The sequence below is a fragment of the Diadema antillarum genome, unplaced genomic scaffold (assembly GCF_040938485.1).
Source record: "Diadema antillarum isolate AM-2024a unplaced genomic scaffold, OU_Dant_1.0 scf00000063, whole genome shotgun sequence".
Taxonomy (NCBI): Eukaryota; Metazoa; Echinodermata; class Echinoidea; order Diadematoida; family Diadematidae; genus Diadema; species Diadema antillarum.
The window spans coordinates 923715-947135 of record NW_027270952.1 but is presented as its reverse complement, the minus strand read 5'-3'; the positions used below and the strand labels follow the sequence as shown (position 1 = coordinate 947135).

At 36.8% G+C, this 23421-nt stretch overlaps 1 protein-coding gene across 1 annotated transcript; it reads left to right on the top strand.

Moving 5' to 3' along the window:
• The first annotated feature begins 3688 nt into the window (after positions 1-3688).
• On the top strand, positions 3689-19636 carry LOC139716246 (tyrosine kinase receptor Cad96Ca-like). The gene is made up of 10 exons (XM_071627812.1): positions 3689-3714; positions 6502-6569; positions 7774-7944; positions 8343-8444; positions 9739-9932; positions 11144-11239; positions 12227-12353; positions 13806-13902; positions 17026-17125; positions 19131-19636. The coding sequence occupies exons 1-10, from the start codon at positions 3689-3691 to the stop codon at positions 19194-19196; spliced, it is 1047 nt and encodes a 348-aa protein (XP_071483913.1). The 3' UTR covers positions 19197-19636.
• Positions 19637-23421: the final 3785 nt, after the last annotated feature.

Sequence of the window (23421 nt, the reverse complement as noted above, 5' to 3'; positions counted from 1 at the left end):
TTTTCTCGTTGCAGGTCCTTAGTTATATAGTGTGTCGATGTAGGCAAGCTATAGATCAATTTATCGTCATGAAATAAAGTAAACAACGCAGGTTATTTCAGATCGAATTGCGATTTTTGTTCCCAAAGGCTGCTAAGTCTTTGCAAACCGTCTTCTGCATATGTCTGAGAAACTAAAACCAAAACGTAACAAAAGTCAAAATTGACATTTTGTTCTTGATTTACCACCACTTGAAAGAAAAACACTTTTGAAATTGTATAACTTGAATATTATGTCCTTGTAACAGAACCAAACCCACCCTATCATCCTGCGCTCTTTATTATCAATAAATTTTAGTGTTGTTCGTCATGATCCTTGAAACCACTCCTAAGATCAGAAGATTACCAAGTGGTAAATCTGGCGCCATATATACACCGACCTCTTATTTTAAAAGCAACTGAGGGTTTCTATTCTGCTGTAGACAGAACTATCTCAGTCGGCGACTTATTTCTGGAATAAAATTGAGCATTAGATATCCTTAACATTGTAAACAGCAACAATATAACATTGATAGTGAATGATTATCATAAAACATGTGATTTGTACAGTGAAGAGAGTGGCGACAGTAGTATAGTTAAAGCAAAAATGGAGATACAAGTCATGATAGATGTAGTGTTTATTCATAGCTGATGAAGCTGATAATGCTGATGTTTTGATGGCCAGCAAAGAACATAAAATGCTTTAGGTCATTATTCACGCCTAAGAAATGTTTACCTTTTTACAATCATCTTTATGATATTCTGGGTGTCATTTCGTCTCACTTTCTGTCATTCACCATGAGATGATTAATAATATGCTCCATCAGGTACGCACTGCAGATGGTCCATTGCTCTCATGAAAAGTGATATCGAGATTTTGTTGCTGTTGTTGTTGTTGTTGTTGTTCTGCCTCAATTCTCATCGCTTTAACAGTCAATTTCTTTCTAGTCCCGCGATTAAAGTAAATTTGAAATGCTTTCAGAAGGAAGGGTCTGGATGTTGACTGCAATTATTACACTGCTTATCACTTCTCGTATCCTGATGACTTGATAACACCAATAAAAAGTATTTGGCCTGAAATGAGCTGTCATTACGTGTGTTACTTCTCTATATAAGTATCGAATTTTAAATATCATACCTCAATTAGAATTTTACAAAGAGATCTTTGTATCCTGTATTGTTTCTATAAACACACCTTTGTCTCTTTACTTGTGTCTAGTCACATGATCTCCCATGCACCACCCCGTTACTTCTTTGTCCACGAGTTTATACATCATGGCATTATGCCATCAAGTTAGTCTTCATTTTTTTTCTTCCAGACGTAATGGAATACTACAGCGACGCTGATCAGCCCTATAATGCTAGAAATGAGGAAAGTGAAGTCAAATTTCAGTGACGCTGGCAAAAGGGATAATTTTGTCCTAAAATGTTCACCCTTTGCCTTTGATTAGTCAAATTTGTGTGGCTTTGGTACTTGTTATTTTTTTTTCTTTGTCATCATGCAGATAAGTATCACGTGATCAGACCACAATGAATGATACCACTGGAGACCCGCCCTACGCTACACCGAAACCAAGTCCCATACCAACCGGTAAGTTAATAAACCGTCAAAAAATATCACATTCTCTTTTATCTCTCTTACAGCTTTCAAATTTCTCGCTCCCTATATCTTTTTCTGTTGGTCTCCCTCCCCCTCCATCCCCCCTCCCTCGTCCCTCCCCTCCACCTTAACCTCCCTTCCCTCCACTCCTCGTCTCTTTTTCTCTGTTCATCTGTCTATCTCTTTCCTGTATCAATGTCCTTCTCTTGTCTTCCCTCCATCTTCTTCTACATAATCCTCCTGTCATCTCTCTCTAGGAGCTGGGAGATGGGGGGGGGGGATTCCTCTTCTCTGATATATTTATTCGCATCCTCTGTATCATTCTATTCTCCCTGTCTCCCTCCTCTCTCTACCTTCTGTTGCATACTCTGTATCCATTTCTTCCGCTCTTACGTCTATCAACATCTCTTCATATCTCATTTCTCGGTATCTTGGTCTACATTCAGCCCCTCTCTCTTTTCGCCCATACATCTCTGCCAACCCTCTTACATACTTTTCATATTCTTCTCATTTCACTCTGTTCATATTCATTACTTCCACTTGCATAGACCTCATGGATCCCATGAAAGATTAGAATCATTATAATAATAAATATAATATGGGCAATCCATCTATTTCGTAATCTTTCTTTGATTCATGCATGATTTATATATCGTACCGTGTATTTTTGATGTGAAATGACGAATAAACAACAAATAAACAAACACGGTACTAGTCATCATTATTTATACCTTCGATGACTCGAGGTCTGCTAGTGAAGAGATAATGATGTCCAAATAATAATGTTCCTTGCGTTTGAATTGAAACTTCCAAGGTTACGATTGTTTGCCGACGATAATCTTCTTGTGGTATCATTCAGTCCCAGATCCGTGTCTGCATTGCCCCCCTTCGCTCCCGCCATGGGGCCTCGCTGTGATCTTACTCTTCTTCTTCGCCCTCGTCATTTCGGTCGGTCTCAACGTGCTCTTCTTTCTTCAGAAAAGGCGACTCCAAGCCAAGCTTGCCGAGAAAGGTGTGTATATACCACATAGCGCAACGGATGGAAGCGTCAGTGGTAGTTGTTATAAGGCACTGGATTCAATATCCTGGGTTCAAATCCTGCCCGGCGCCTACATCCTTGGGTATAATATTATTATACGTACCTTTTGACTGCTTGACAAAAGAAAAGAAATACGTTTCTCGGTTAAAGTAACGGCATAACCCTCTGAATAAGCAACCAACCAAACAACAGACAAACAAACCAACAAACTAACAACAAACGAAAAAACAAACAAAAAACAAACAAAAAGCAGCAGCAACAACAACAACAACAACAGCAGCAGCAAAGGCAACAACACCCTGCCTACAATGCCGGAGAGGATATGGATATGAGATGAGATGAATGAGATCCATAAATTAACGTATAAAATCTCGGGACGGTGCATGCTCTAAAGAAAGTTTTCAAAAGTTCGATGGCGCCAAATTTACCTGAAATAAGAAAGAAGGTAGATAACAGATAAGGAGAATGAAAGAAAAAAGCCAAGAAGAAAAAGACGAAGAAAACCGATTGTGAAAAAAAAAGAATGGAATGAGAAATGAAGAAAAAGCAGGGAGGAAAGAATAACAGGAAAAACAAAACAAAACACGAAGATGAGGAGGAGGAGAGAAGGCAGTGAGAAGAGTGAAGGACGAAGGAAAAAAAGGCTGAAAACTAATGAAAACAAAGCTCTTTGTATCAATGGACAGCTAGGAATTCTTGAAACAGTAATGGAAACAGTAAGGCAACAACAGGTATTACAGATGCTGACTGACTAGTACGTTATAAAGCTTAGGCAAATGATTGAAAACGATCACTGAAAAGTTCTTAAGACCCGCAAGAAATCTTCATCACGAACATGTTAAGACTATTGTCAATTTTGATATTAAATGTTTAGAGAAAAATAATATTGCTCCTTTTCACCTGTATATTATATGTTAACGTATCTTCATACCGAAACTCTCAGGAAAAATTAAAGATACTTTGTTTGATTTGCTCGTGAGGTAATGTTCTTTCAAAATGTGTCTTCCATTTCTGTCTTGTTTTACAGTGAATATGGATATACATGACGCATTTTCAAGGTAAGAAAGTCTAGGAAAAGTTTTAACTTCAACATGTTCAAATCAAGTTTGATGTTTGATCACCTCTTGTAAATTAGGATAGTATATGGTTTTGTTGTTTTTCTGTTTTATTTTCTTGTTTCCGTCTTCAATGAATTGTAGGTCATTTATTTGCGTCATTTTTAAGGTAAAGGGCTATTAATCATCGCAAAACGATTCCTAAAATCCGAATATTGCAACAGACTGAACGGAGAAGCAATGAAGATAAGCTAAATTAACAAAAGGTCAACAGACTGATCGCAGCATTAATTATAATGTTTACATTTCGCTTATGTGCGTCTGGTAGAGACGTATCACTTAAGCATTGCATGTTCGAGTGTTTGTCGAATAGAAGAGTGATTAATTCAGCCTTCAAAGCTAGGTAAAGGCGCGTTTACACCGAGCACGGTAACTGCAGCGGTTCGGCTTTTTGCTGTGGTGCGCCAAACAGAATCATGTCTGGTTCTGTTAAAAAAAATAAAAAATAAAAAATAAAAAATAAAAAATTGATGAATAAATAAAAATCAGTCATTTGGTAAAAATTCACCCAAAATGTTATTCTTATGCTAAAATCAAGAGCAATGAAATCACCAGTTGTTACAAAATCATTACCGGGGAAGTGATATTGCAACAGAACCAGACATCGTTCCTTTTGGCGCACCATATAGCAAAAAAACCGGACGGTTGCCGTTACCGTGCTCGGTGTAAACGGACCTTGACACTGACTCGTTGCTCCAGGCAACAGACATTTACCAAAATTGAAGCAGTTATATCTAGCGCCACACTCGTCAAACAAAGTCACGTGTCTTGTAGCCAGCGATGTCCTAGCTGTAGAGTTGTGCAAATACAATCTTTATTGTACTACGTGTAATGAATTTGATCGCTTAAAAGTCAATTTGATTACAGAACACCGACTAGACAATTCAGTTGACATAAGGGAGAACCATGTTTTGAGTTTTTTAATGCACCATACATGGAGAGAGCAATCTGACCATCTTTAAATCTTTGGAAAAGGGGTAAAAACTCAAATCAATCACAGTTACAGAGAACAATTAAGACACATGTAAGTTTGTCAAGAGTAAAAATAGCAATGATGATGATGATGATGATGATAATAATAATAATGAAAATAAAACAATGATAGTAGTAGCAGTATTAGTAGTAGTAGTTATAATAATAACATTAACAAAAATCGCGTTTTACTTTTACTCAAACTGAATTTTTTATCAGCATTGAGTCCTGAATATGGCGGAGCTTGCAAGTTATCAACTTAAAGAAATGCAACAAAAACGACAAGCATAGAATGGAACTTGTAAATTTGGGTCACTTACAGTGTTTGCCCTATATTTTTCATTGTCCTGTTGGATATGGAATAAATGTAACAAGTTGTTTACTGTTTACATTGACGGCGAGTGTGATTATGACAGTAGGCCTACTAATTTGCACCGTCGTTTTGTTTATAATTATCTTTAAGATGTTAGTTATGCCCCATTCATTGTTCTGCTTCTTTGACTTCAATTTTTAAACAAATCTTAATGACTGTCATCATCATTAACATTCCTATCCTATTTTGATATCAATATTGTCAGTCTTATTATTCCGTTGATATTCATAATTATGTCATCCCCTTTTCAAAGACCAGAAAAAGGGATACTTGTTTGAATTATATTGAATTATAACGACATTGTCATCATTGGGTTTATGAATGAGTGTTTTTTATTTTTTGTTGCATAAATTATCAGAAATATTAAGGATCAGTTACAGAGACTATTCTCTGAATGATTTCACAATATGTGGATTTTCACATCGAAGACAAAACTGAAGAAGATCCTCCAAATTCACAGTGATATGAGATTACCATCCCTAACGACGCCAAACATTTTATCTAAAGTCTGGGACTATAAGGACTCATCGCGTTATCACTCCCCATATTGATCATCGTTGTCTAGCAGTGTATCCCATGTTGACTTCTCTATGGACGGGATTCTGCTTTGTTGTTTTTAGCATAAGTGGCCTGGTTGTATACTTTATAAATCAGTTCCACACGGGCCATGAAGGCCTATTATTGTGGTAACGGTAATATTACAACTACAGACATGATAGGCAATATACATCACAACCATCTATTAGCTCATCGACGTTATCCTCGCTACCATCGTCACCATTGCTATAATGCATATCTATCAACTCCATCGTTGTTGTCATTATCAATTACCTCACCTCCCCCACCATAATCATCTTTATCATGTTGTCTTAAATGCATTTGTAATCAAAATTGTTGAAATTGTTGAAACTAGCTATAATGAGTTTCATATTTGTATATCATTATGTTTGATTATGTTGAAAAAAATGTAAATGTTGCCATACGGAGAATGAATAAATCAAATCAAATCAAATCAAATCAAATCATGAAAATTGCTACCACCATCATCACCATTGATAACGTCATAATCAATAGTGAAGTCATCAATGACATCATCACTGACATCATCATCAGGGGCATCGTCATCATTATCAGTTACATCAACATTATGCAAATGACATCATCATTAGTGACATCATCATCATATAATACAGCAATATCACCATCAGTGACATCATCAGTCACAACATCATCATCATGATGATCATCGTCATCACCATCATCATCAGTAACACCATCATCATCATCATTAGTGTAAAAAGTGGTATCAACATCAGCAATTTCCTCGTCAACGAATACACTGTATTTGATGTTGTTGAGAGATGGCTGTTTTCCTTCGTATACAGAGCACAAGGCAGAGACACGGAACCCAATGCCAACGGGTCACAGCAAGGCCCACTGCTGAGGAAAAAGAGTAAGTTGCAGGTTGCGGGTTCGAAATCCAAGCTGGTTAAAGTTCTTTATCATAATTTTAGTCTATTACAGTACTGATCTAGCATGCGATCTGATGTACTTATGTACTTACGATGAATAACAAGCACAATATGCAGCGCCCTAAAATATTTCTTGACGTAGAAATACGTTGGTATTCCTACGTGGGTCTGGTTGTATGAATCTTCGCATCCTGAGCAGAAAATCAGGAGCATTCGACCAGAAAAACAACAACAACAACAACAACAACAACAACAACAACAACAACCCGAAGAAACCAAAAAACGGATTGTATTTTCTGTGACTCTTTCCCCCTCTTTCTTCCTATGCTTAAAGGTAGGGGATACCTTTTACAGACTAGTCCTCCCAAAATGCAGCAAAACATTAAATATGAACCTCCGGGGACTTGTTTAGACCACTGCTGAGAAATTTGGAAGTCAACAGTTATCTGCAATTTGAATAATGCACAAAACTCAACTACTCAGTTGTTCTGTGTGTCAGCCACACTTAAGCCTTTTTGTTGCAGTCTTCTGTATTTTTATCTAAAAACACAAATCTAAAAGTATAAGAGCTGATGTAATAACATATAGAGTGTGTGGCAAGAATGTATATAGAAATGTTTGTAAGTTTTGATGAACTTTCTTCACAAAATATACATGATGGACACACATGCAGTGCATGGGTCTGCAAAGGTAGCCTAGTAATGTACTGGAATATACGGTGAGCCCCGAAAAAAATTCAATTCAAAATCTAACGGTCAATAAAAATGTACTAAATTGTTACCTTCCACTTTCAATACTTTATGGGAGTTTCTAAAATGATACTCTCTTCAACATACCACTGTATTTATACAACTCTTCATTTAAGGCATGCAAATGTGTCTTTCAAGTATTCTCTTTTTTTTTCTCTCCATATCAATCTGTTACAAGAAAGGGGGCTATTTAATACATGTATAAATTTAAGTCTCAATGATGTATAAAAGAACCATATGTAGATTTGAGCGTAATGGGGCAAATAAATAACGAGATATAGAGGATTTTTATGTATCATCATTACCTATGTCGTTTTACTGAAACCGCCAAGTGCTGTTTATATTAGTAATTATCTCAGCTGTCTGAGTGTCCTTCCTTTAGTGCCATTTTGTTCGTCAACTCAGTTTCATTGAATCCCCTTTTTCTACATGGAAGCTATTGCGCTGAAAAAGAGTCGTGTCGAAATCCCGCGGGAAAATATTGGGATTACGGTGAGCCTTCGCTCGATTGGTGACGGAAAGTTCGGGAACGTTTGGAAAGGAGAGGCGCGGGGACTGACGGTAAACGACGGTCACGTGATTCCAGTGGCAGCCAGAGAACTTCCTGGTAAGAAATATAAGAAAATTGATATGATTTAACGAACCGTATACTTGATAAAATGAGTGATGGGCCATTTTATATATAGTCACAAGATTGTAAAAATGAAGACTGTATCAATTTCTCAGTTATTAAAAACGGTCGATTGTCATTGATGGTTATGTTGATAATTATGTATATTCACGTAATATGCACAATGAAACATTATGATAAAAGGTAATAAATTTGAGGAGGTGAAAGATGTAGTCGGAGGTATAGTTCGTCATCGTAATGGTCATACTATGTATAGAAAAAAAAGTCTCACGGGGAAACAATGTGGTGTTTCACATAATCTCATATAGACCTATGACAAGATTCTTTTTTTGTACTCTGTTCTTTTCACGTTTATCTGATTGGTTTTCCATCAGCATCGTTGTCAAATCAAGACGTCATCGATAATTTCACACCTATCTGGAAGCTGAAAACCCACGACAATGTGGTCCAGTGCTATGGCTGTTGCCTAGAAACAGGTAAGTTTGCTCTGCATGTATAGGTTGCTTTATTTCATGGCCGTCTGATCTGAAGCGGATTTTCCCGCCGATTTTTTCCCCCTTTCTCCTTCGCTGCTTTTTATCTATATCAATCGAGACGCGAATATAGCCACTGCATTATTCCTGTCTGATCCGTATCATTGATTCAAGTAATCATACCTGAAGTAAATGTGAAACTTCTAAAATTATCTTCTTGGAGAAATAGTAACAGATATAGATAGATAGATAGATAGACAGACAGATAGACAGATAGATATGTAGACAGACAGATAGATAGACAGAGAGATAGATAGATAGGTAGATAGATAGACATACAGACAGACAGATAGATAGATAAACAGATATATAGATAGATAGATAGGTAGATAGATAGATAGACAGACAGATAGACAGGTACTGTAGTAGACAGGTAGACAGATAGATAGACAGATAGACAGATAGATAGATAGGTAGATAGATAGATAGGTAGACAGACAGACAGAGAAGGTTAGGTAGCCAAAGGAAAAAGAGGGACTTAAAGACAAACAAGAGATGAAGGATAATGGGGATGGAAAGAGAGAGAGAGAGAGAGAGAGAGAGCGAGAGAGAAATAAAATGTGATATAGGGTGACATCTTTATATCGTAATATCACAATATGTACCGCATGACTTGTTGTAGAATAACACGCACTTTGCATGACTAGACCTCTTTTATTGAACATTTAGTTTCGATCATGCACACGCCCAGACGATGTGTGTTACGCTCTTCAATTTTACGAATGAATGCAAAATTTGAAATTCAGAATCTTTTGTCAATTCTGACATAGGGAAGTCACTGATCGAAGCATCGTCTGTTCTGCCCAGGCTTAATTAAAGTTATGGAATGTCATTCCGAGTAAAACTGAAAATAACTGAGGATTTTCACTCAAATATGGAAATGCAAAATCACATATATCCATTTTTTCAATTTGGGATATGTGAATCTGCTTAAAAACAAAAAATGATATTTAAATGATTTTTTTAGCAATTCTGATATCTTCGAAAACAAGTCAATCTTAGTAAAGATTTCTTTTTCTATATTTGATGATGATCTTGAAACTGCTCCTTGGCGTCCGTTTTTGTATTCAAACTCTTCCCAATGTATGATTGAAGTTCTTTTCATTTGGAATTATTTCTATAACGGTTATTCAGTTTTCACTTTTGCCAAAGCAAGCTATGATTCCAAGTCAAACTCGGATTGAAGTGCTCGGACTGAAACTGTCCTCATTAACATATTTTTTTTTTCTCGCTGTAGAACCATCTTACGTCATCGTAGACTACGTATCAAACGGCACACTGCTCACCTACCTGCGAACGAACGGCGGAATGTCCAAGACGTACGCGAACCTGCAGACGATGAACACCCCGGAGCAGCAGATCACGCTCATGGAGCAAGTGCTTTTCGCGTTCGACGTCGCGAGCGGCATGGAATTCTTGTCTAGAAACGAGGTTAGAAAACATTTACATTCCCTTCCTGGTCGGTAATATGAGTACCCGTGCGCAAACACATAAATGAAAAAAGATTAATTCTGCCACTACACTCACCCTGAATTACGACTACAGTTGGCCTTTATTGGTAACGTCTACAGATGAGTGTGGTTATACGAATCAAGACGCCTTCAAAGAGCAAGTTCACTCAAATTCATGTGTCGGATGAGTGAATGCAGGATTATCAGTAGAAGACACCAAGGAAAGTTTGAGGAAAATCAGACAATCTGTTCAAAATCTATGAATTTTTAATGTTTCATTACCACCATCGCTGCATGAGAAGACTCCGGCAATCGGTGATATCACATATGAATATGATTATTCAGTTCAGTTCAGTTCAGTTTTTATTTCTGCATTTCAAAATCAATACAAATCAACAAATCAACAAAATACTTACATAGTCATTTACACAGCTGATATTCGTAACGTTTGGATCTTACATACATTTTCTTTTTTTTCAAGAACGAATATCATATATGAAAGGAAGCAATAGGAAATGATAAAAATGAAATGCAGGGGACCATCATCATAAGCTAAGCTTGACGAGGAAGATGAATACGATATAAAGAAAACATAGAGAGAATTCCACCATATTTCGTTTTGCTTTTTAAATAAGAAGTACTCATTCCCTCGACTTGTCATAAACTGACGAGTGAGTAATGTATACACTCCTTGCTTTTTGAAAGAAGTGCTGGAAAAGTGAAAATCTGAAATTGAATTTTCTGTATATTTTCTTCAAATCGTTCGTCGTATGTGACATTACAAAGCGTATAGTCTTTCATCCAGCTATGGTTGCAGAAAAACTAATATTCACACAACTTTTGTACGAATTGTCCGATTTTCCTCAAACTTTCACCGGGTGTTCACCGAAGTGTTCTACTAAGATTCTGCATTCATTCAATCCTCTCTATACGTGGGTGAACTTGTCTTGTCCTTTGATATTGTCGACTTTTTATTGTTTTTCCCCAAGCGCCTATAGGCCCTGTTGATGAGGAGGGATGAATAAAATAGACGCTTATATGCTTCAGATATTATAGAGTCCCTTTCTCTTATAAACGGACCCCAGCTTCAGATAATCAATTGCGCCCTCTATGCCAATCAGACCATTATGATTTGCATCTGATTGGTCGTTCCTAATGCAAACTGAACCTTTTCTGCTCTTCCTATACCAGATCATTCATGGCAACCTGTGTGCTCACAACGTGCTCATGACCAAAGAGAAAAGATGCAAAGTGGCAGACGTTGGCCTGGCAACGCAACCAACTCTGGTGAGTCATCCCCCAAAAGCTCCTCCATGACCCGAAGAAAGAAAGAAAAAAAGACAACAACAAAAACAGCAACAATAACAAAAAGAACAACAACAAAAGCAACAACAACAGTTCGAACAATAACAAATAAATAAAAGATCTAGATTTGTGCATAAAATCTCGAATGAATGCAACATTTCTTGGCAGTGGGAACATTGCTGGGTAGTGATCAAACGTTCACCCTTTCAACTTAAAACCCTAACCGTTTCCAAATCTACCCGGTGCTTGCATTTTTTAAAAAGGGGAAGTAGAGTTTGCCAGGTGTGACCTGGTTTACCTGTTGGATGTGATTATGCGATGCACTAAGTGGATGTGCAGTGTTGGAATTAGCACCAATGTTGAAACTCTGTCAAACTGTGTAAGTTGTGGCGAACGCAGCTATGGTAAACACTGTGTAACGAAACTCAATAATGTTCCTTATTTTGTTTCTTCACCTCAAGGGCACGGTCTCTTATGAGTTGCCAGCCGTCACAAGTTGTCAGTCTCTGACAATTACCATAGTAACAGTCAGTGACCAGAGCTTTTCAGCCAATCAAAACGATGGATTTTTTTTTCTAAAATTTTCACAGACTGACAACATGTCAGGGCTGACAACTTCCATGAAACAGTGCCCAGATCATCATTCTTCCATCGTCCTTCAGCTTTTCTTTATTTCTGGCATACATACCAAATATTTGCAGAAAACAATCAAGTTACTGAACAGCGATCATAATCTCTAGACTACTTGTGCATACCTTTTCGCGGTGCCAGAAGTGGACAACTTTCATCATAATAATTATTTTGCATGTTTGCTGCTTAAATTTTACTTCTTATCGAGTGTAATCATGGCTCTTTTGGTACCAGAGATATTTTGAGATAAGATAGCCATCTTTAATGCCATGAATTCCATTTTTGAGAATTTTTCAAATATAGTTGGCTCAATAATTATTTTTCCTGTTTTTCTTGCAGAAAAAACTGATGACGAACGGGCTGTCACTTCGCTGGATGGCACCTGAGATTTTGCGACACGAGACGTTGTCGATAGAGGGCGACATTTGGTCGTACGGGGTTCTCCTCTGGCAAATATTGACGTATGGTTAGTTTTTTCTCTATAATTGAAGAGTTTGTTCGCAAAAACCGATAAGTCCATATTTGCCAAATGGAGATATTTGCGATTAAAAGTCAAGAAAATAAAGAGAATAAAAAGAAAATGTTTGCTTCTTTTGACCATAACTTCAAAAATGTACCTTTATATGTAGTGACCATGTAGTGACCAATATATCATTTAAAAGGTATTATTTTGTACTTTATGACAGAGACCGTACTGCAAAATCTTCAAAAATGGACTTATCGGTTTTTGCGAACAAACTCTTCAATTGTCTCGCATGCTGTTATACAGTGATGTCTGTAGTACAGTCAGAACAGGAAAAGTTTAATTAAAAAGATCAGGCTTTGGAAACCTAAAAAATGTCACAGAATTTTAAAGATTTCACCAAAAGCACCTGTTGAACAACAACAACAGCAATGACTACAACAACAAAAACAACAACGTCAACAACAACAGCAACAACAACAGCAACAAAACACCAATGGAAAGCCAAGCAGAACGTTCTTATTCGTTACCTTAAAATGTCCCGTTGCTCTTTAACGTTTAACGTTTTGTTCACATGACAGTGAAACAGGGATGTACATGTTGTTTCTATACTCCTTTATTTGTAGAATAAACTATTTTTGTTCCCAATTTCCTCACATTTTCTGAATAACCTTTCGTTATTTTCCAGTCGTCGTATACGCCCACGAGTCGTAAAACGAAAGGAAATGTAAAGGTTTGGTGAAAAACAAAGAGCCATCTTTAACAACCGTCGGAGAAACTTGTAGAACATTAGAGCAGTCACGTGGCAGTGACACAATCCATGTACAGGGGCGGATCCAGGAATTTCGTAAAGGGGAAGTGGAAGGGGCGCAAAGAATAGGCCCTATTTTTGTTGCTACTTCCGGGTTTCATCTCATTGTTTTCTTTTAATTTCTTTTGTTTTAAAAGAAAATAAAGTGGGGGCGTGCGTCAGGTGCGCCCCCTCTGGATCCACCAAGAATGATGCATGTAGTATTTTATGCTCAGATTATACTTTTCTCCTCTATCATGGCAATGACCTCTAGTTTCACCAAAAATAACACGGAAGTTGCTTTCAAACGTTATGGTTTAAATTTCAAATTTATGTCGTAATGTCAAATCCATCCTAAAAAAACCATGTAAATTTTTGTATCAGCGATTTGTGTTATCTTGTTATTTATGTTTGTTTTTTTGAATAAATTGAATTGAATTGAATTGAATGTATCACACACATTTATACGGAGGCGAAACTTTCATATTATACACAAGCTAGATTTTTCCCAGTTCCAGCCGTGGGTTTGAGACTCACCATACTAATGAGATGATAACTTTCATTGATTTCAGAAGAAGGAGGAAAATGATTTTTCTTTCCATTCATATGTATATATATATTTTTTTTTTCGAGAGAATTATCTTTCTTTTGTCATTACACTGCAGGTAAGCAACCTTACAACGAGCTTGCTACAGCCGATATAGCCAAAAATGTGATGTCAGGTTATAGGTTACCTAAACCAAAGGATGGTGACCAGGAGATGTAAGTGAATCAAGTAAATATTTCTCTGAATACACACACACACACACACACAAAACAACAACCAAAAACAAAAACAGAACAAACATAATGATTAACCGATTCCTAAAGTTCCCATTCCTAATATTATGCGCTAATATTTGAAATCCAGAGCCCAAGCGGCATTATAGCAATGTCGGTCCAGGTTTGAGCTATTTTGTTCTTGTCAGGAATAACCTTTCATAACGTTTTGCAGGACTCTTAATAATTTACGTTAGCGATCTGGTTTACTTCAGCATGGAATGGGCGTTGCGTGATTTAGTGTTGCTGTGAAATGGTTGCATATTGGGATTAATATATAAAATTCTGATATCTTATATTCCATATTCTAATATTTGTGCATAATTATGTTATTAATATTATATCAGTCGAGAATTGGTGCGATAGTATGCACTAGAGACATATGCCTTGTTTCACTGATGCCATTTGTTCTTACAAATAAAATACTGATGATAAGGATTATTTGATAACTAAGGTTTTCACGGTCAATTTCATACTTTTGTCATTCAAGTTCCTACTCCGAGCATTCGATTTCACGCCGCATTCCACGCTCGCAGCACTGAATCAGCAATCAAATTCAAAATCAGGTCATTCGAATTCACTATTCGAGCATTCAAATTCACTGTCGGAGCATTCAAATTCACTATCGGAACATTCAAATTCACTATCGGAACATTCAAATTCACTCTCGGAGCATTCAAATTTAAGAGAGGAGCACGCATTTCATCAATGAGCATTCAAATTCATGTCAAGCTGGCGACGGAATCTCGTCGGTCATTCAAATTCGTGAATAGGCACCCATGTTCCAAATAACTGCATTCAATTTAAAAGAAGTCCTGAATTTAGTTAGTTTGGGGCCGTGTATGCATGTGTTTCTCATTTGGCTTTGAATATATTGGGATTTATGATGATTATTGTCCCCGCCGAACGAGTTCGAGCAGGGGACTATGAAACGGGCTCCGTACGTGTGTGTCCGTCCGTCTGTGCGTCCGTGTGTGATCAAAATGTTCAAAATGCTACTCCTTCGCCATTTCTAACCCGATTTTGATTCTGTTTACTTTGTATGATAGCACTACATGGGAGATTTGAAACTTCTATACAGAATTTCAGTTGTGACCTTTGACCTTGACCTTTGACCTATATTGTACATTTTGCTTCAAAATGCTACTCCTTCGCCATTTCTAACCCGATTTTGATTCCGTTTGCTTTATATGATGGCACTAGGTGAGGGCTTCAAAACTTCTACACAGAATTTTGACCTTTGACTTCTTTGACCTTTGACCTTGATTTTTGACCTATATTGTAAATTGCCTACAAAATGCTACTTCTTCGCCATTTCTAACCCGATTTCGATTCCGTTTGCTTTATGTGATGGCACTAGGTGAGGGCTTCAAAACTTCTACACAGAATTTTGACCTTTGACTTCTTTGACCTTTGACCTTGATTTTTGACCTATATTGTACATTGCCTACAAAATGCTACTTCTTCGCCATTTCTAACCCGATTTCGATTCCGTTTGCTTTAAGTGATGGCACTAGGTGAGGGCTTCAAAACTTCTACACAGAATTTTGACCTTTGACTTCTTTGACCTCTGACCTTGATTTTTGACCTGTATTGTACATTTTGCTACCAAATGCTACTCCTTCGCCATTTCTAACCCGATTTCGATTCCGTTTGCTTTTTGTGATGGCACTAGGTGAGGGCTTCAAAACTTCTACACAGAATTTTGACCTTTGACTTCTTTGACCTTTGACCTTGATCTTTTTACCTATATTGTACATTTTGCTACTAAATGCTACTTCCGGCGGGGACATATATTACGCACCGCGTAATTTCTACTTTTCCTTGTTTATTTTGCAGTAGAGGTCCACCTGTTCATTGACAATTTTGAACTCGCGCTTAGCAAAAAGGAATATACAGGCACATGTCCCTCGGATTGGACATAAAATGGAGGTCCCATGTGTGACAGAGTCACAAGTCATGCACGTAAAAGATCCCACTTCATCTATTCATCGCAAAGAGCAGAACATCCAACTGGACCCAATATATGGAAGACCAGCTATTGCAACTGAATATGGGTTATCCAGCCATCTTCTTTGATGGAAAATGAAACAAACAAACAAACATCAGACACTGTATAGGCCTACAGACGGGCATATTGCATACGGAGGGTTGGTTGACACCATCGAGGAAAAAAAACCCCACAATTTTGACTATATTGAAACTGATACATAAACATTGTATATGTCTTGTTTGTTGTGTATTGCTGTCTTATTGGTTTACTTTTGCGGGACTATGCGATATCATTGTGTGTCAGTTTGTCTTTAAATTGATGAATTGTCATTATGTGGCTGGTGTTGGGGCGTTGTCAGCATGCAGTATCATCAAGAAATATGATTAAATTGTCGTTGGGTTGTTTGGATGCACTGTTGATTGGACATTACAATTTGAAATTTATTGAGATGAAAAACAAAGAATACATGAACAGAGAACAATGTAGAACCTGTAAACAATCATAATTACACTATATTGAAGCCTTCATTGGTTGTGTTGGCCCTTTTTCCTTTCTTAAAAGTCTACTCCATTTTCCTCGTTAAATTAATTGCACGAAGTAGGAACTTGATCGTCTAAAAATGAATTTGAACGCTCCAAACAAGCTCATTTGGACTATCACATGACTATCGCATGAATTTGAATGCACGAGTAGGAAAGTCGGTGCTTGCATTTTGAAATTGAATGCCCAATCGTGAATTTGATTTCACGAAAACGAAATAGAACGTCCATAAGTGAAATTGATCGCTCGGATTCTGAATTTGAAAGCCCGAATATTTTCGCGTGCGTGCGCTGTGTGAATTTGAATGCACATTAATGAATTTGAGTGACAAAAGTATGAAATTGACCGGGAAAACCTATATTAAAAAAAATATTGTTACCACAGGTTCACTTTAAGAATAATGACAGTAATGGTTGTAATGATGATAATCACAAAGATACTATCTACTGCCAAGTTTTAGTGGCATGATACAGTGATTAACTCTTTCAATCCTACGAATACATACTGTGCTCACCTTTTTCGCACTACTACAGCACAGAAGTCATGTCAAGATGTTGGCTCGAGACTCCTAAAGGTAGGCCGAGTTTTCAAACAATAAAGGACGAGTTCGGAGGAAAACTTGAAGAGGAGGCGGTGAGTGTCACTATGCTAGGAAAGAAGATTTCTCCAAATTTAATCATTCTTTTCACTTTGACTGCTCAGTTTAGAGACATCGACAGTTATAGGGATGAAAGGAGGGACAAAGAAGGAAGGAATATAGGAACAAAAAAGGAAAAGAAAAGAGATAAAATTGGCTGCATATGAAACAAGCATCTTCATTCCCCGTGACACCATAGTGTTGGCGAAGAGAAAGTTTAAAAGTCTCTTCCCGGCCAATTTTGTTTTACTGTTCCTCACTTTAGGTACGATGTATCATTTACCATTAATTTGAATGATCATTGTTTTTCACTGCTGTTCTTTTATGCCTGAAATGTATACTACCCCATAACATACTCCCATCCCCAAAACACAATGACACAGCTATATACCTTTTGTACCCCTGACAATGCTTGGTGCGTGAGGTCCTGTTCATATTCATACACTCAAGTGTACACAGCTCAGTTCATGTATTTTTTTTTTTTTCGTCGCAACACAAACAATAACCAGTGGCGGATCCAGGGGGAAGCGAACCGGGCTTCCCCTTTTATAAAAAAAAAAAGAAAAAATCTTTCATCTTTCATTGCCAAAAAGCACTAATTCGAATGTAGCAGTTGGTCAGATTGAATCATGCTTAGGTAAAATTCAAGATTGGTCTTTGCAAAATGGTTTGAAATTGAATCTTGAGAAAACTGAAGTTGTGCATGTAAGATCTCGTAACAAGTCCTCAACAACTTTGTCCGTTAATGTTTGCGATACTCCTGTGCTGCCAATTTCTAAGGCACGTGACCTTGGTGTCATTATCCAAGATGATCTTAGTATGAAAACTCACATCAATAACATATGCAAATCTGCAGCCATAGGTCTACACAGGATTGGAAAATTGAGACACGTTCTCGATAAAGCAACTACAGAAAAACTGGTTCATGCGTTTATTTTTAGTCATTTGGATAATAATAATGGTTTGCTCATTGGAGTTCCAGACTCTCACCTGAAAGGACTCCAACGGATACAAAATTCAGCCGCAAGGCTTGTGACACGCAAAAGGAAATTTGATCATATAACTCCCATTCTTCGTAGTCTTCATTGGTTGCCCATAAGAGCAGCTCGTATCAGGTTTAAGATTTTGACCCTTGTATTCAAATGTTTTCATGGAAATGCCCCTGCATATCTCAGTGAACTCATCAAGCCATATCATCCTGGTCGTAATCTGCGCTCAAAATAAAAAAATCTCCTCTCTGAAATAAGTGTCAAATCTAAGACATATGGTGATAGGTCTTTTGGAAAAATGGCACCCTCATTATGGAATAATCTCCCTCTCAGTGTTAGATGCATTACAGATTTTGATAAATTCAAATCTGTGTTAAAAACTCATCTTTTTGACAATTGTTGATTACATGTTTGAATAGAGAAATATGTGATAGATTTTGTTTGATTATTTTGTACACGCATAGAGACTATCTTATGGTATTATGCGTTTCTAAGAACTGACTATTATTATTAAATAAAAAGAAACAAAATGGGGGAGGGGTGCATGCTCCCTTCAAATTTGGAAGGGCGCCCCTCTTTACGGAATTCCTGGCTCCGCCCCTGATAACATACATGAACAATGTACGTGAAAGTAAAGAATTTCAACATAAGTAGTCAATATAAAGGGGAAGACATTATACTTTAGAAGGGGCTCATACAAATAAGCATTAGCCTACACATCAGCAAACAAAATATGGAGCTGCGCTTAAGCTTTAACTCTTTTGTATTATTTTTGTATCGTTTGTAAACTTTGGTACACATTGTAAATCCAAGGGAGGCAAAGTTATTATTTTTTTTAAGCAACTTATGTATCCCATCAATATGTAGTCATCATGATAATGCATAATGAAAGTGCAGGAACGTATAAATCGAATCAAATAGAATTAAATACTAAGCAAATGTATTAATCAAAAGTGAAGATGACGAACAACAGAAATTTGAGGAATCTTATTTTTCCCCTTTCTCTCTACAGGATTATTTCGCCCTTGGAAATGACGCAGAGAGCTACTACGCATGCGTGAGCGTGATTGACCATTGACAGAAGTCCAGTTGTGACGTTCGATATGATTTTAGGTGTAGCTGTTAGTTTGTTTGAAAGTTTGAAAGTTTGAAAGTTTGAAAGTATTGTTACGATCACGCGATGAGTATTCTCACGCTTACTATGCACTTGCGTATTAAAATCCACGTGTTCATGCATTAAGAAAGAAGTGTGTTAAATATATATATGCCAGCATCACTGTGCAACATGTTAGTGACACTGTGCTTGAGTAGGCGTGTATATAGGAAGCTTATGGGGCTGTTTCCCGTATAAAGTTGACTGAAACCTGTAGTAAGTTTTCAAGCCAGTGACGCTGTTACTATGTCTGAAACACCAGGGCATTAATCGTATCAATTGAAACTATTCGAAACATTATAAGAACTAGTCTATATATCGGTGATGCGTACTGCAGCAGCTGTCATATTGTTGACTTTCTTGTGATTGGTGCAACCGTACTATTAATATAAATGGTAATAGTGTTGTTAACATTATATCAAGTATTTCATATTTATTTCTTCTATTATGCGATATATTTTCGAATTCATTTTTTCATGCGTATCAGTCTTGACTCTAAGGAATAACGTAAAGTTTGCTTTATGTCTAAAGTACTTGGATTTCGTTCTGTGACACGTGCAATTATTGCCCATGGGATGAAATTAATACAATAAAAAAGAATTAATGATGTACAACGTTTAGAATTACATCAATACAATAATACATCAATAGATTTAAACCAAAAAGGTTGTAGGCTAAATTATGTGTGCAGATCTATAGGGAGAATTCACTGATAGCATGATAAGGGATGAAATGCTGGTATATGTGGCAGATAAAAGACATTTAAATCATATAGTTTGTCAAGAGTCTTACACTATAGTAGCCATGTTGCACGTGACACGACACGGACTTGTGTATTTTCTATTATTCTGTTATAAATCTATGCAGTAGCTGCTATACTTTTATACTTTTATCTTTATCACGGTAAATTTTACGACGTGTTAATATTATAAGGTAACTGCCGTCCATGAGAGACGGTCTAAGTTTAGAATGTGATTTGGTGAAAGAATTTGATGATTTGTCACAGAAATTCTCAGTTTTGACCCTCTATTTTGTGGGGGCGCTGCGGCGTAGTGTATAACAGAGTCTCTTAATCTCTAGCAAATGTCTAGCGGATAAGACTCCCGACTCCCAATCAGAGGGCCAGAGTTCGATTCCCGCCCAGTGCTCACGTCCTTGGACAAGATGCCCTTTTTCCATACCACGCCCCTCTCGCCTCAGGAGTATAAATATAGGTACCTGGCAACTCCGGTGGTAATAATAATGGCAGGGTCGTCTCGTAGAGCAGTGACAATACTGAAGAAGCTGTAATACCTGAATAAAGAAGACCTTTTATTTTTATTATTGTTATGTTTACTATTCTTTACAAAAAACTCAGTACATTGTGTATTGAGAAAATTCCGTGCAATTCTACATTAACTCCTCAAATAATTTGCATTCATCTCTACGATTGTCATCACGCTATTGGAAATTATGTGAGCAATAATTGATTTGTTTATGATTATCGTTTTTAATGTTCGAATTAATATACGTTCATACATGGATTGTTTAAACCAGTTGCTCACTATCCGAGTAGATTTTTTTATTTTTTATTTGAATGCGATATCAAATGATTACACGGGCATGTACATGTAAATAAAGATGACAGGTGTCTGCCTGTATGTCTGATGTGTGCATATGTGTGTGTGTGTTTTTTTTTTACATTTTCTCCTAAGAATATATAAACTAGAGCAAAGTGGATTTCCGCGCCAAGCTAACAGCAACGCTTTTCAGGCAATGTTGTAATTTTGTCATAAAATTATGGTCGTTCTATTCTGGTTTAGATGAAATTCTTTCATTTTCACAGCTGGGCTTGTTGGTTGACGCTCTTACGCTTAGCAATGTACCCTAATATATTTCCTATACCCAATATAAGTAAAGCAGACTTCATGGGCTGAATGTGATATATCCTTCACCTTTGACCTTTTACCAGTGTCACTGCAAACGCATGATTCGCTATTCATTCTAATAATTTCCTTCAAACGTAGTTGCACATCCCTATCTGATGTTTTGGCCAGAGAACTAGATAATGTTCATTTTTATATTTTTTGACCTTCAGATTATTTTTGCCACTAATATAGTCTTATGAACACCTCATGTAGCCTAAAGAGATGTTATAGTTTCCCGAATGGTTTGTTTAATAGTAAATTGTATCCTTACCAATAAAAACTATGCACCTGTCCTTTGGGGACGAATACAGCAATACAACAAATGTGAGTGAGTGAATGAATGGAAAAATACATACATGAGCAAATGAATAAACAAATAAATAGATAAATAAATAAATAAATAAATGAATACATACTCAGCAAAAAAAAATAAACACTTGCTTAAAATTCAGATATAAATTTGCATAAGACTTTAACAATAATCATTAAACTATCAATTTCAAGGTAATAACATTGTCTTTCAACTGGGGTAGGTGAACTCAGAAGCAAAATATTCGCATAAAAATGATGTACAGTCATTTACCTGTTCCAATGTGCAAAAAAAAAGTAAAAAAAAAAGGGTCAAACTCATCAAAATTCAATTACATTGCAAAAAAAAAAAGAGTGAATCAAACCCTAATGAAAGGTTGCATGGCTCAGAGCACCTGAAAAAAAAATGATCGTCACAAAGAAAAAATGATCCTTTCGTCTTCAGTGTCAGTATTCCCTTTCTTCACAGTCTTTCTTTTCTTAGAGATCAATATCTTTTTGAGCAAACATAACTGTCAATGCAGTCATGATGGCGCATCGCACGCTGGATGTCACTCGGTGAACTTTGACCTGTGGAGCGTTTCTCCACCCTCTCTGCAGTGCTCTCTGCAGTCAGGTATCCATCCAGTTCTTGAAATGTGTCGCCAGGCCGGATGCGCCCATTGATGGTCTCTGGCAAGCTCTCAATATCCGGCGAGTAGCTGGCCAGGGATCAAGTCCTTAAAGGGACAGTACAGTATTGGTGGAGATAAGAATTGGGCTTTTAACTTTTTGTGAGATACCAAGAAAACACTTATGAAATAGTACAGAGCATACCATTTTAAGAGGAATTCATAGTTTGTTTGATGAAAATTGAGTTTGGAATGACCGAAACATCCAAAAACAAAGTAAAACAAAGCGATAATAATAAAGTGTGGGTCCCACACTTATTAGAATCGCTCTGTTTTGGATATCTCAGCCATTTCAATACCAATTTTTATCAAAATAAACGTTGAATTCCGCATTGAATTACATGCTCTTTCATATTTCATAAGAGGTTTCTAATTATCTCACTAAAAATGTTAGAAACCTGAAATTAGGTCTCAACCAGAACTATACGATCCCTTTAACAATTGACAATTGCCAGCTTGGGCACATGCGTTATCGTCACTGAAGATGGTATCAAGATGCCTCTCTAGGAATGGCACAAGTGGAGTAGATATATACCAAATTAATTTCAACAATAGTGTCCACTGTCAATGCTGTAAAGATTTATGGCATTCATTGTGGTTCTAGATCGGAGAAACCAATACTCTAAAAACCCCAAAACAAATTTCCTTGAAACAAAGATGATGACATCAGAGGCTCACAAATTTTTATAAATGTAGAGATGTAGGCCTAATTATTATTACAATACAGCATCCTTAGCAAGTTCACCTGTGTAGAATTTATGCATGCGTTTTTCTTTGTTCTGCTTCCTTGAGCCCAAACTCATGCATTCCTATTGTGAGACTATACACGTCATCATCCTTGTTCATTGTGAATTGTTATACATCTTGAAAACATTCTTATCCCTCATCCCAATCACTATAAATTCTGAAACTCTGTGCCAAATAAAACAAATTTATAATTAGTCAAATGTAAAAGTCTGAAAATCATCCGGAGGTATCATTTAATTGGACACTTTACACCTATGAGGAACCAGAAAATACCATTTCATTCCATTAGGCTTACAATTATTTCAGAACAATTCTCAATTACAATTTTCCTTGTGGCTACTCAGATCCATTTTAAATCTGAACTCAGTAGAAGCTATATCTTTTTCCCTTTGTGGAGAAAGAGAGAAAGATAATAATAATAGCAGACATTTTTAGAGCGCCCTTTCCACTGGATACAAAGCACTATGAGATGTCATCCATGGTCGCCATAGGAGATAAAATATATACAAAATACCA

Bases quoted from the DNA above. Each gene is read 5' to 3' on its own strand.
- LOC139716246 (XM_071627812.1), top strand. From the start codon at position 3,689: ATGGATATACATGACGCATTTTCAAG. The intron at 6,570-7,773 runs GTAAGTTGCAGG...TCTACATGGAAG, and splicing joins CCCACTGCTGAGGAAAAAGA to CTATTGCGCTGAAAAAGAGT. The intron at 9,933-11,143 runs GTTAGAAAACAT...TTCCTATACCAG, and splicing joins AATTCTTGTCTAGAAACGAG to ATCATTCATGGCAACCTGTG.